Source organism: Loxodonta africana, chromosome Y (genome assembly GCF_030014295.1).
Source record: "Loxodonta africana isolate mLoxAfr1 chromosome Y, mLoxAfr1.hap2, whole genome shotgun sequence".
In the NCBI taxonomy this organism is placed as follows: domain Eukaryota; kingdom Metazoa; phylum Chordata; class Mammalia; order Proboscidea; family Elephantidae; genus Loxodonta; species Loxodonta africana.
In genome coordinates this window covers 20,941,463-20,955,230 of record NC_087370.1, presented here as the reverse complement: position 1 = coordinate 20,955,230, position 13,768 = coordinate 20,941,463, and the positions used below count along the sequence as shown (strand labels likewise).

Here is a 13,768-nt window from a genome sequence, read left to right as displayed (position 1 = left end):
AGGAGAGAACAAGAGAGGAAGAGGAGAGACAGAGGAGAGTAGAAAGAGAAATGGGAGAATGGGCAAAGGAGAGAAAGGTGGGGAGGAGAGTTAGAGGGGGGATGGAGTACAGAGAAAAGAGAGAGAGAGAGAGAAAGCCACAGAGATACACAAAAACAAAACCAGCAGTAGGGAAAACCTACAAGACCCTAAGTTAGGATCTCCTTTGAAAATCAGGAGAGGAAATATTTGGCGTACGATGCCCTCCAGAATGACTTCTGTTTAGAAGGATATTCATTAGTCTTGTTGCCATTTTCTGCAATAGTGGCGTCTTTCAATCTGCAGCAGCTTTGGAGGTGGTCTGTGACTTTTAGTTCCCGTTTCTGTCAGAGAAACTTAACACCACATTCAATTAGAAGGAAAAAAAAAAAAAAAATGCTGTGTCTATATAATCTAAACAGGGATTCCTGAGATTATTTTATTTTTTAGCTTTAAGGATATATCTTGGATATTGAAAGGAATATCTTGACTATCATCCTATCACTAACAACATTGTACTTCAGGATGGATCTTGAAATGTTCTTTTTGATGATGTATGCGAAACCAATTCTCTTCACCTGGTCATTCCTAGCAAAGTAGACCATATGGTTGTCTGTTTTGAAATGGCCAGTACCAGTTCATTTCAGCTCATTAATGCCAAGGATATCAATGTTTATATGTTCTGTTTCATTTGTGACAATTTCCAATTTTCCTGGATTCATCTGATTATTAATGAATGTTTGCAGCTGTTTCTTCTCAATTTGAGTCATGCTGTATCAGCAAATAAAGGTCCCAAAAGCTTTGCTCCATCCACATCATTAAAGTCGACTACTTTGAGGAGGCAGCTCTTCCCTAGTCATATTTTGAGTGGCAAACCCTGGTGGTGTAGTGGTTAAGTGCTACAGCTGCTAACTAAAGGTCAGTAATTCAAATTCACCAGGCACTCCTTGGAAACCCTATGGGGCAGTTCTACTCTGTCCTATAGGGTTGCTATGAGTCGGAATCGACTCAACGGCAACAAGAACGGGGTGGCAAAACTTCCACCATCGCAGCAACACACAAGCCACCACAAACTCTAAGCATGAACAAAGACCAGATGAGCTGTGGGGAGACATCAAGGACATCACACGTAAAGAAAGCAAAAGGACAGGAAAAAAAGAAAAAAGCAAAATGGATGTCAGAAAAGACTCCGAAATTTGCTCTTGAATGTAGAGTAGCTAAAGCGAGTGGAAGAAAAGATGAAGTAAAGAGATGAACAGAAGATTTCAAAGGGCTGCTAGAGAAGACAAAGTCCAATATCATAAAAAAATATGCAAAGACCTGGTGTTAGAAAACCAAGAGGGAAGAACAAAGACCTGGTGTTAGAAAACCAAGAGGGAAGAACACACTCTGCATTTTTCAACCTGGAAGAACTGAAGAAAAAAATTCAAGCCGTGAGCTGGAATTTTGAAGGATTCTATGGGCAAAATATTGAATGACACAGGAAGCATCCAAAGAATATGGAAGGAATACACAGAGTCACTGTACCAAAAAGAATTGGTTAACATTTAACCATTTCAGGAGGTAGCAAGAAGCAATTGTACTGAAGGAAGAAGTCCAAGCTGCACTGAAGGCATTGGCAAAAAACAACCATCCAGGAATTGATGGGATACTAACTGAGGTGTTTCATCAAAGGAATGCCGTGTTGTAGGTGCTTGTTCGCTAACACCAAGAAATTTGGAAGACAGCTATGTGGTCATTTGACTAAAAGCAACCCATATCCGTGCCCATTCCAAAGAAAAGCGATTCAACAGAATGTAGTGATTATTGAACAATATAATTAACATCACATGAAAGTAAAATTTTGCTGAAGATCTTTCAGAAGTGTTCGCAGCAGTACATCCACAGGGAACTGGCAAAAATTCAAGCTGAATTCAAAAGAGGACGTGGAACGAGGGACATCATTACTGATGTTAGATGGATCTTGGCTGAAAGCAGAAAATACCAAAAAGATGTTTACTTCTGTTTTATTGAGTGTGCAAAGACATTCGACTGTGTCAATCATAACAAATTATGGATAACATTGCAAAGAATGGGGCTCCAGAACACTTCATTGCGCTCATGAGGAAACTTGTACATAAATCAAGAGTTAGTAGTTCAAACAAGACAAGTGGATACTGCGTAGTTTAAGTCAGGAAAGGTGTACATCAGGGTTATCTCCTTTCAGCATACTTTTTCAATCTGTATGCTGAGCAGGTAATCCAAGAAGCTGGACTATATGAAGAAGAACAGGGCATCAGGATTAAAGGAAGACTTAACGACTTGTGATATGCGAATGACACAACCTTGCTTGTTGAAAGCGAGGAGAACTTGAAGCGCTTACTGATGAAGATCAAAGACCACGGGCTTCAGTATGGATCACACCTCAACATAAAGAAAACAAAAATCCACACAACGAGACCAATAAGCAACATCATGGTAAACGGAGTAAAGATTGAAGTTGTCAAGGATTTCATTTTACATGGATGCACAATCAACAGCCTTGGAAGCAGTCGAGAAATCAAAGGATGCATTGCATTGGGCAAATCTGCTGCAAAAGACGTCTTTAAAGCGTTAAAAATTAAGGATATCACTTTGAGGACTAAGGTGTGCCTCACCCAAGCCATGATATTTTAATCACCTCATATGCATGTGAAAGCTGAACAATGATTAAGGAAGATCGAGGAAGAATTGATGCCTTCGAATTACATTGTTGGTGAAGAATAGCGAATATACTATGGACTGCTAAAAGAACGAACAAATATGTCTTCGAAGACATACAACCAGAATGCTCTTTAGAAGCAAGGATGGCGAGACTATGTCTCACATACTTTGGACATGTTGTAAGGAGGGATTAGTCCCTGGAGAAGGACATCATGCTTGCTAAAGTAGAGGGTCAGTGAAAAAGAGGAAGACCCTCCATAAGATGAATTGACACAGTGACTGCAACAATGGACTCACACATAACAACAATTTTGAGGATGGCACAGGAACAGGCAATGTCTCATTCTGTTGTACGTAGGCTTACAATGAATCAGAACTGACTGGAGTGCACCTAACAACAGCAACCATGTTTTGAAGATTCCATCTTTCTAAATGATACTAGGAATTTTGGGTAGCCACAGGATATTGTTGGCCATCATTGAGATGCTGCTGATTCTGATCGCATAAAATAATCCACTTGTAGGGCTCATTTACACATTTTGGGAGATAAATCTTTTGAGATAATTGGCAAAGAAAGTATCTTCTTCAAACTTATGTCTTGGAGTGACACAGACTTAGAAGAAATAAAACTGGAACACTCCTTAGAAGCAAGGATGGAGAGACTTTATTTATATTGCTTTCCTTTTTTTTTTTAATTTAATTTTGTTTTAGGTGAAAGTTTACACTTCAAATGAGTTTCTCATTCAAAAATTTATATACATACTGTTTTGTGAGATTGGTAGCAATCCCCCCTGTGTGACAGTGCTCTCTCCCTTTCCACTCCAGGTTCCCCATGTCCATTCATCCAGCTTCTGTCCCTTCCTGCCTTTTCATTTTGCTTTTGTCAGATGTTGCCCATTTGGTCTTTTAAGTTTCATTGAACTAGGAAGCACGTTCCTCACATGTATTATTCTCTTATAAGCCTGTCTAATCAATGCCTGGAGCCCTAGTGGCACAGTGATTAAGTGATATGGCTGCTCCCCAAAAGGTTGGCAATTCAAATCCATGAGCTGCTCCTTGGAAACCCTATGGGGCAGTTCTTCTCTGTCCTCTAGGGTCTCTGTGAGTCAGAATTGACTCAAAGGCAACAGGTTTCATTTTTTTTTTTTTTTCAGTTTAATCTATGTCTGAAATGTGGGCTTTGGGAGTGGTTTCAGTTCTGGGTTAGCAGAGTCTCAGGGGCCATAGTTTCAGAGGTTCCTCCAGTCTCTGTCAGACCAAAAAACAAGGTCATTTTTTCTGAATTTGACTTTTGTTCTACATTTTTATCTGTTCTGTCTGGGACTCTCTGTTGTGATCCTCGTCAGAGCGGTCAGCGGTGGTAGCTGGGCGCCACCTAATTCTTCTGGGCTCTGGTTGGTGGAGGCTCTGGTTCATATGGTCCTTTAGCCCTTTGGGTTAATACCTTCCTTGTGTCTTTAATTTTCTCCATTCTCCTTTGATCCAGACCGAGTGGGACCAATGGATGTATCTTAGATGGCCACTCAAAAGCTTTTAAAATCCCAGAAGATACTCATTGTGTGGGATGTAGAACAGTTTTGTTAAAAACTATGTTATGCCAATTTCCCTAGATTTCCCCTGAGACTATGATCCCCTGCCCTCAGCCACAACAGCTTGGTCCCTCAAGGTGTTTGGACGTGTCTAGGAAACTTCTATGACGTTGCCTTGGTTAAGTTGTGCTGATTCCTCCTATACTGTGTGTTGTCTTTCCTTTCACCAAAGTTAATATTTGTCTACTACCTAGTTAGTGATTTCCCCTCCTATCCCTCCCCATGCTTGTAACCATCAAAAAAGTTTTTTTGTTGTCTGTGTGTAAACATTTTCTGGAGTTCTTAAAATAATGGTCTCCTGTAATATTTATCCTTTTGTGAATGACTTATTTCACTCGGCATAATGCCCTCCAGGTTCATTCATGTTGTGAGACATTTCACAGATTCATCATTGTTCTTTATCTTTACGTGGTATTCCATTGTGTTTATGAACCATAGTGTGTTTAACCATTAGGAAACAACACTTAGGTTGTTTCCATCTTTTTAGTATTGTGAATTGTGATGCAAGGAACATGGGTGTGTACATGTCTATTTGTGTGACGGCTCTTATTTCTCTAGGATATATTCCTATGAGTGGGATTGCTGGGTCATATGGTATTTCTATTTCTAGATTTTTAAGGAGGCACAAAATTGTTTTCCATAGTGGTTGTACGATTTTATGTTCCCACCAGCAATGCATAAGAGTACCAAACTCCCTGCAACATCTCCCACTTCAGTACTTTCTGTTTTTTTGTTTTTAAATTGTATTCTTGGGGGTGAGATGGTGTCTCATCGTAATTTTTATTTGCATTTCTCTAATGACTAATGATCACGAGCATTTCCTCATGTCTCTTAGCTATCTAAATGTCTCCTTTCGAGAAATGCCTGTTCGTATCCTTTTTCCGTGTTTTAATGGGGTTATTTGCCTCATCCTGCTTACTTTGGACATATCATCAGGAAAAACCATTTGCCAGAAAAGAATACCTTGGTTGGTAAAATAGAGGGTCAGTGAAAAGGAGGAGACCCTCCATGAGATAGGCTGCCATAATAGGCCTAACGATGGGTTCACAGGATCCCGCATGGGACCCAGCAATGTTTCATTTTCTTGTATATAAGGTTGCCAGGATTTGGAGCTGACTCAATGACAACTAACAACAATTTTAAGATGGTGTCACCTCATTCGCTGCAAAGAGAGTGCTTGGAAGGAAGAAAGTTAATTTTAAATCTCAAATACTCCTGAGAACATATCCTTAGAGTAAGGAGAAGATTTCCTGCATTCATTCATAGCATCCCAACTGGGAATGGTGGATGAGTTCTCAGTTGAACTGCTGATGAAGGGAACAACAACAGTTATCATTAAACCTTCATGAAGAGATTCTATCTGTATCTCTCCTGTACTCGATACTGCACTGTTGTGTTTCCAGCATCTAACATGAAGATGAACCACAGGTTGGTTTTAAAACATTCCCTGAAATGTTGCCAAAAAGAAACCAAGACAAAAGGTCAACCCACAATACTTTCAACGTCTATAAGTGATTATTAAAACAACACCATCTCCTAATTGGGCAAGAAGTCTTGAGGGATAAATTTATTGCAATCCTCCCAGACTAGATAAAAGATAACATTGAAGCACTACATGGCAATAAGCGTAACTGAATGAGGCAATTTGAACAAAACTGAAAATAAATAAGTAAATCAAAACAATAACTTGAAATATACATTTTTTTTTGAAGGTGGTTACTAGCTAAAGTATCTTTCATGACCTTTTGGCTCCTTGGATGATCTATTCTGTCTACTGTATTTATTTTTATGGATTTGTTGAAACATTGTCTTGTATTTTAGACTATTTAGGTGAGCACCAGGAGGTTTTGCTAGATCTGGTCCTAACAGAGAATTCGTGACTTTGAGTATTAAGGGCCCCAGATGGCAGGGAGGTAAACTGCCCAGCTGCTAACTGAAAGGTCAGCATTTCAAACCCAAAAGCTTGCTCCATGGGAGAAAGTTGTGGCAATCTTATTTGTAAAGATGTACAGCCTTGGAAACACTATGGGGGCATTTCTACACTGTCCTGTAGGGTCGCTATAAGTCAGAAACAGCTTGATGGCAATGGGTTTGGGTTTGTGTTGGTCCATGTATTGTGACTATCAGTTGATGAATCAAGAGAATAATAAATGCATAATAACAGGGCAGAGACAACACTGGGACCTCACAAATGGGAATGAATTTGAGTTATTCATTTGTGCCAAGCTCAACATGAAACATTAGGTTTGGAAGAATTTCTTATTCATGGGAAGAAATGACATGTTATCTTTTCCGAAAATGGTCTGTGAAACTCGACTGCTGGGTCTCAGACAGATTTCACAGTAACTTCTTCACCCTGTTGGGCTTATACTCCTAAATCTATTGGGTCAACACATATTGTAACCTACTTAAATAAGGGTGGAAGGCATAATACATGATTTGGGTAATGTCTTAGTTATCTAATGCTGCTACAACAAATACCACAAGTTGGTAGTTTTAACGAAGAGAAATTTATTTCCTCACAGTATAGGAGCTCAGGTGTGTGATTCAGGGTGCCAGCTCTAGGGGGAGGCACTGTCTCTGTGGGCTCTGGGATTCCAGTCTCTTTTCTCTTTCTGTTCCTGGCTTCGTTGGTGATCTCCATGTTGCATGGTATCTATCTTTTCCCATTTCTGCTCTCTGGCTTCCTTGCTTAATCAATCTGCTCTTTTTATCTCAAAAAGATTGATTTAAGACAGGACCTAAACTAATACTGGCTCATTAACATAAAAAAGAAAATACATTGCCCAATAGAATCATAGGCATAAGTATGAGGTTAGAAGGCCCCAGGTGGCACAGTGGTTAAGCACTAGCCTGCTAACCAAAAGGTCTGGGGTTTGAACCCAATAGCCACTCCAGGGGAGAAAGATGTGACAGTCTGCTTCTGTAAAGATCACAACCTTGGAAACCCCATGGGAGAATTCTACTCTGCCCTATAGGGCCGCTACCGTTCAGAATCAACTTGACAGCAACTTATTTTTGTTTGTTTGTTTGTTTTACTTTGCTTTTCTAATAGGAGTTAGGATTAACGACACATATTTTCGAAGGACACAATCCAATCCATAACAGGTGATGAATGTCTTATGGTGTGTTTCCCATTACTTGGGGGGATGAGCAAATAAACATTATTATCCTTGAAATGACTCTTATGAATTAAAATCTTTCACTCTACTTAAAGGTCAAATATTTAGTCAAACTGATACTAATCCAGTTAAGGTAATAACAGAAGGACCTTCAGAAGCCGTAGCTTCCAAGCAGGATGCTTCTTGTTGATGTTTCCATATGATTCCCAGTGCATCATGTGCTTGTAGTTCACGACAAGTGGCTCACAAATTGCCACACCCACAGACAAATAGTATAAAAAGTGGGAAAAGTTCAGAATCTCCCCAACAGGCGACACACTCTTATCTCTTCCAGAAGAAGGATTGGGGAACACCAACAAGATGAAGATTCTCCTGGTGACTCTGATACTTGGCCTGGTTTATGCTGACCCCTTGGAGGAGCCTCTGTTGGATGAATATTGTTTAGAGGTACCAGGGACAGACTCACCTGGGGCAGAGAGGAGCCTGGCATGATGCTCACACTGTGATGATGCATGTGTCTCTGCCTGCATACTGTTTCTTACATTCCCTTTTTAGATTTCAGGAACATGGTACACCATTTATGAAGCATCTGCAAACATAGAGGTAATAAGTGAGAACAGTCCCTTGAGCGGTTATTTCCGTCATATCGAATGCCATCCTGATGGAGAAACACTCTTGGTCATATTTTACACCAAGTAAGTAAGCCTTGCAAAGGGTGAAAGTGGCTGAGCCTTGAAGTGGGGAGAGACATGTCATCTCACTGTTTTCTGCACGTATAGCTCAGTAACAAAGGAGCCCTGGTGGCGCAATGGTTAAGAGCTGGGCTGTTAACCAAAAAGTCGACAGTTCGAACCCTCCAGGTGGCTCTTTGGGAGAAAGACCTGGTGATCTGCTCCCATAAAGATTACAGTCTAGAACACCCTATGGGACAGTTGTATTCTGTCACATGGGGTGTCTAGGAGTCGGAACTGACTCAAAGGCAAAAGGTTTTTAAGGGGTTTGCATATGTTAAGTTATACTCAACAATTAGCTGAAATTTTTTGTTTTCCAGGGAAAATGGCATATGCCAGCTCTACAACAAACAGGGGCAGAGAATAGACGAAAACTGGTACACGACAAACTGTGAGTGTCCAAGCTTCTGTTGCTAGCATGCGTCTGAGACTTGGAGTGGCTCAAACCACGGTCTGTTCACCAGGATTTTGGTCCAGTTTCTAACTCGAATTAGGACTGCAACCTGTCAAAAGCCCCATAACTTTCCAACGCTCTCTCTCTTTTTTTATTCTCAAGGATGTAAAGTATATTACCACCAAGTTCATATTGTCTTACCGTTTACTGTAAGCCTCTAAAAATACGTCCCCGTGTATTTATTTCACAGGATCCCCCAGCATAGAAACGGGTTTAGAAGAATTTAAAACCACGCTAAATTAGAAGAGGGAAGACAAAGTGTATTTATACTGTATCTGTAATCTAAATAACAGAGATTCTTTTTTTCCCCTTATTTTCTTTCCCTTTAAAATAGTAAACTATTATATGTTAGAAAGTAGTTCACAGATAAAATAAGAAAGGAATAACTTGGTCAGAAGACTGTCTCACACAAAGCAATGATCTGTGCACTTAAATAGTTATTTAAGCAATAACCTAAGTGACTCCAGAGTCTACGCAATTCTGTTGCTTTTAGAAACACACTGTGGCAAATATTGAAGATGTTGTTACACAGTATACAGTATTCCACATAAATATAAGGTTTAAAAAAAGGCATCTGCTGGAGCTTGAAGATATTATGCTAAGTGAAATAAGCCAATCACAAAAGGACAAGTATTGTATGACCTCACTTATATAAAAAGACAAGAAAAGACAAATGTATAGAGAATAAAGCTTAGTGGTGATTACCGGGGTGAGAGGAAGGGAGAAAGAGGAATTAACTCTAATGGAAATATCTCATTCATTAAGTGCAGGGTTTCACCGCTGATTACTGTAATTGTTGTCAATTAGTTGTATACCTGTAAAAAGCTGAATTGACAAAAGTAAAATAATAGATATATTTACAGGAATTACAGAAAGAAAAAAAAAAAGAGTAGCTGATGAGGCTACTTATGTGCAACCAAACACGCCATAGGATTTTGTTCTTTGTCTTGGAGTCTTAGGGTCATGGTTTCATGAGACATCCCAGTTAATCGGACTACTAAACGTGTTTAGTGCTTCTGTTCTACCTCCTAGTTTGTTGGGCAGTGCCTGGAGTTTTAAAAGCTGGCAAGTGGCTATTCAAGACCCAGAAATTGATTTCTCTTCACCTGGAGCAACAGAGAAAGGAAAGTCAGGAATAGGAGGAAGATATGGAATGTGTGACTAATTACCTCCATGAACAACTGTCTCCTTTACCATGAGACAAGAAGAACTGGATGGTGCCAGGTTAACGTTACTAAACATTTTGATCAAAGAGTCTATAGAAGATTCTGATCAAAAGGGGGAAAATGTAGACCAGAATTTTAAGTTCTCATGGCATTAGACCTTCTGCATCCATGAAAGATGGATGAGCCCTTGAAACCATTGCTGAGATAATCTTTAATCATAAACCAAAAACATCCTGATGTCTTCTTAAAACCAAACAGTAGTTTAGCTTAACTAGTCAAAAAATTAAAAAGTCTGCCTTGAGCATTATTCTCTTTGAAGAATTATATGGCCTCATATTTACAACAGCAGGTTGACAGATTAGATAGGAACCTTAGGGGACAGGGAGTCTATGTTAACAATGGACAACAACTCAGAAAAGAAGGGTGAGAATGGTTGCAAAACTTGAAGAATGTAATCAATGTCACTGAATTGTACATGTAGAAACTGTTAAATTGGTGAATGTTCTACTGTGCATATTCTCAACAAAAACCATGAAATCAATAAAATTTAGAACAAAACAGAGAAGAGAAGCACCTGAACAGAAGCACTCTGGAAATAATGTTGCTAAGACAGACAGACTTGAGATGTTCTCCAAGGTAAGAAGGCGGCAGTAAGCAAAACTCATCCCTAACTCCTAGATGTCACCGTTGATTATAATACTTTCTGGACTCAGAGGGAGGGCGGTGGATGAAGAGAGAGAGGGGGAGGAAGATGAAGGGGAAGAGAGAGACAGGGAGCAAGAGGAAGGGAAAGAGAGAGAGGGAGGGAGAGGAAAGGAAAGAGAGAGAGAAGAAGGAAAAGGAAGGGAAAGAGAGAGAGGGAGGAAGAAGAGAAAGGAGCAGGAGAGGAGGTGAGATGGGAAGGGGAGGAAAGGAAAGACAAGACAAGAGAATGAACCCGAGATACAGAGATTATTGCTTGGACTAGAGAGACTGCTTAACGACATGTTAAACTGGCAAAGCATTTGTTTGGTTCTCGGCAAATTCACCTCAAGTGTAGCACCACCCATCTGTCAATGGAAGCTTGCATGTTGTTATGCTGAACAGGTTTCAGCAGAGCTTGCAGGACTAAGACAGACTAGGAAGAAGGGACTGGTGGTCTACTGCTCAAAATCAGCCACTGGAAACCTTATGGATCACAAGGAACTGGTCTGCAAACAGTCATGGGAATGACGCAGGAATGGGCAGCAGGTTATTCTGTTGTGCTTGGGTCCGCCACGAGTCGGGGGCCAACTATAGGGCAGCTAACAACAGCAACGACAAAAACTTGAGAAAGTGTAATAAACCCACTCAGTTGAGAGATGTTTTGTTTCCTTTCTTCATCAGATGAAGGCAAGGTTGACTTCAGCTTCATTCAACAAGCAAAGGATTTCCTACTGGTACACGTAATCAACAAGAATGAGGAAGGCAATGTCTTCGAAGTAGTTGGCGCCCTAGGTAAGTCCAACAGTCCATCCTTCACTGGACAGTAATCCGTGATGGCCTTATTAGGGACATCAAAACACAAGGAGTGTGTGTGTTCATTACTTATAATTAAATAGGTTTGGTGCAAGATGTGAACCCACAGGGGGCCTGAGTCTTCATGCTTTCTAAGATTCTAGAAGTGGCTCTAGAGAGAAAGGACCTCGTGTCAGAATTGCAGACGTTTTAAGAGCACACACACTTGTTGTGAAGATTCTTATAAAAACCCTTTGCGGTCACAGTCTCGTACCAACATAAATCACTCTTCTTTTGCGTCCATTTCTGTGATAGAGATGGTGTTGAAATCTAAGTGAGTGAATCCAGGAATAGAAAATGTAACCCAACAGAAGAGGTTTCCAATAAAGACTGCATTGAGTTGAACCCCAAATCCTTCACTGTACTGCAATGGCAACAATAGGGTCTACAATTTGGACTCATGGTTCTGTAAACCATGCTGTCCTTCCCATCCACTGAACACACACGTGGACAGTCCTCCCCTACACACAACAACGCAGCCCACGGGAAGCTCCACTCTAGCCTTTATGGCATCAGGTGAATAGTAGGAAGGAATGGGCAAGGAAGTGGTCTTTGACCAGATACACAATAACTTTCTCCCTCCACCGTGCACAGCAAGACTCATGTTTGTGATGGAATACTCAACAGATCTCTTTGGGTTCAGCTGAGTAGGAAACAAGTTTGAATACCTGGGCATGGTAGAGGGAAAAGATGCTACAATTGTGGGATCCTGAGAGCTCACACACAACCTTCCTGGTGATGCTGATGTGACTACAGAGGTTGTAGCTCTCTCAATGGGAAACCCCTCATCACAGGCTCAATTGCCTTGTCTTTCCTCAGTCGTCCCAGGAACTGACCGTTGGTATCGGTGAGATGGCCAGTCTTTGCCTGCTGTCCAAGTGTACCACCTGGACAACTGTTCTCTACATTCATGCGTCTCACCCATGTATCCAGGTTTTCTTATGGATTCTAATGGGTAACACTTTTTACCTTTCCTCGATGGTTTGCAGCCAGAGAAAAAGACATCAGTGAAGAAAACTATCAGGCATTCTTGGAGTTTGCTGTGGAAAATGGGATCCCCAAAGAAAATATTGTCAAAGTCATTGATACAGGTAAAGCAATTATACATTTGCAAAGAATATATAATTTAAATACGAACATATAAATGCATCTAAATTTCTCATAATCTGTATATGCTGAAAATATACTGAATGAAACTAATAGTTCTTCATTCAAATACCCTGGTCTTTGTGTTGACTTTTCTATGTTTTGTAAATGCTGTTGTTATTATTATTTTTCAACCCTTTAACATACTGAGAAAGTATAATGATAACTTTTTTTTTCCTTCTGTTTTTGTTTTGTTTTCCAAAGACACGTGTCCTGAGACGCCCACTTAGGTGAGTTGAAAGTGTGACTTTTGTCAATAGGTTAAGAAAGCTCTGTTAATATAGTCATTGCTTTGAGAAGGAATTGGTTCAACAAAAAGAAAACCGTAATTTGTAAGATTTAAAAAAAGGCTCTGGTTTTCTTAAGAATGTAATTTTCCAACTTCCATTAAGATGGACATTCTCTGAAAAGAATATTGATATAGGTAAAACAGCGCTCACTTTATTTTGTGCCGATGGGATAAGAAACTTTGAACACAAATTGCTGGAATGGGATTAAACCTGGTGAGTTCCAGTTCAAATATACTATAAATATATATTTACTGAATAGTATACTGTGTACATGGAGCCCTGGTGGTGCAGTGGTTCAGAGCTCAAATCCACCAGGCACTCCTTGGAAACTGTATGGGGCAGTTCTACTCTGTCCTATAGGGTGGCTGTGAGTTGGAATCAACTTGATGGCAATGGTGTTTTTGTTTGTTTTAATACTGTAAGCAGCCGTCTTGTCAGTGGAGCTTTGCCTATTGCTATGAATCTGAATATGGTTCAGTGGAGCTTCCACACTAAGAAGGACTAGGAAGAAAGGGCTGGCAATCTATTTCTGAGAATCACCCAGTGAAAACTGCATGGAGCACAATGGTCTTATCTGCAACCGGTCACAGGGAAGGCCCAGGACCCATCTGTATTTTGGTGGTCGACCTGACTGCAGTTAACAGCCAAAACAACAAATATACCGCATATTCGATATTGTTGTTCTTGTGTGCTGTGGTGTTGATTCTGACTCCTAGTGACCAGATAGGACAGAACAGAACTGCCCCAAAGGGTCTTCTAGGACGTTATCTTTACAGGAGCAGATCACCAGGTGCTTCTCCTGCTGAGCTTGCTGAGTGGTTTGAATCACCAACTTTGAGCTTAGCCGCCGAGGGCTTAACCATTGCACCACCAGGACTCCTTTGTTACTGAATTGTACAGGCAGAAATCATTTCATCACCAGGGCTCCCCGTACACTGCATACAGTGCTGCGTGTGCTGTAAATACATTAAATACAATGTACAACCATAAGCTACTTCATAATTCTAGATAACATTTAGACGAGCATTGTGGTT

General features: G+C 40.4%; 1 protein-coding gene across 1 annotated transcript; it reads left to right on the top strand.

Moving 5' to 3' along the window:
• Positions 1-7,629: 7,629 nt before the first annotated feature.
• LOC100661294 (odorant-binding protein-like) lies at positions 7,630-12,674 on the top strand. The gene is made up of 6 exons (XM_023539674.2): positions 7,630-7,858; positions 7,967-8,106; positions 8,463-8,533; positions 11,128-11,238; positions 12,288-12,389; positions 12,649-12,674. The coding sequence occupies exons 1-6, from the start codon at positions 7,772-7,774 to the stop codon at positions 12,672-12,674; spliced, it is 537 nt and encodes a 178-aa protein (XP_023395442.2). The 5' UTR covers positions 7,630-7,771.
• Positions 12,675-13,768: the final 1,094 nt, after the last annotated feature.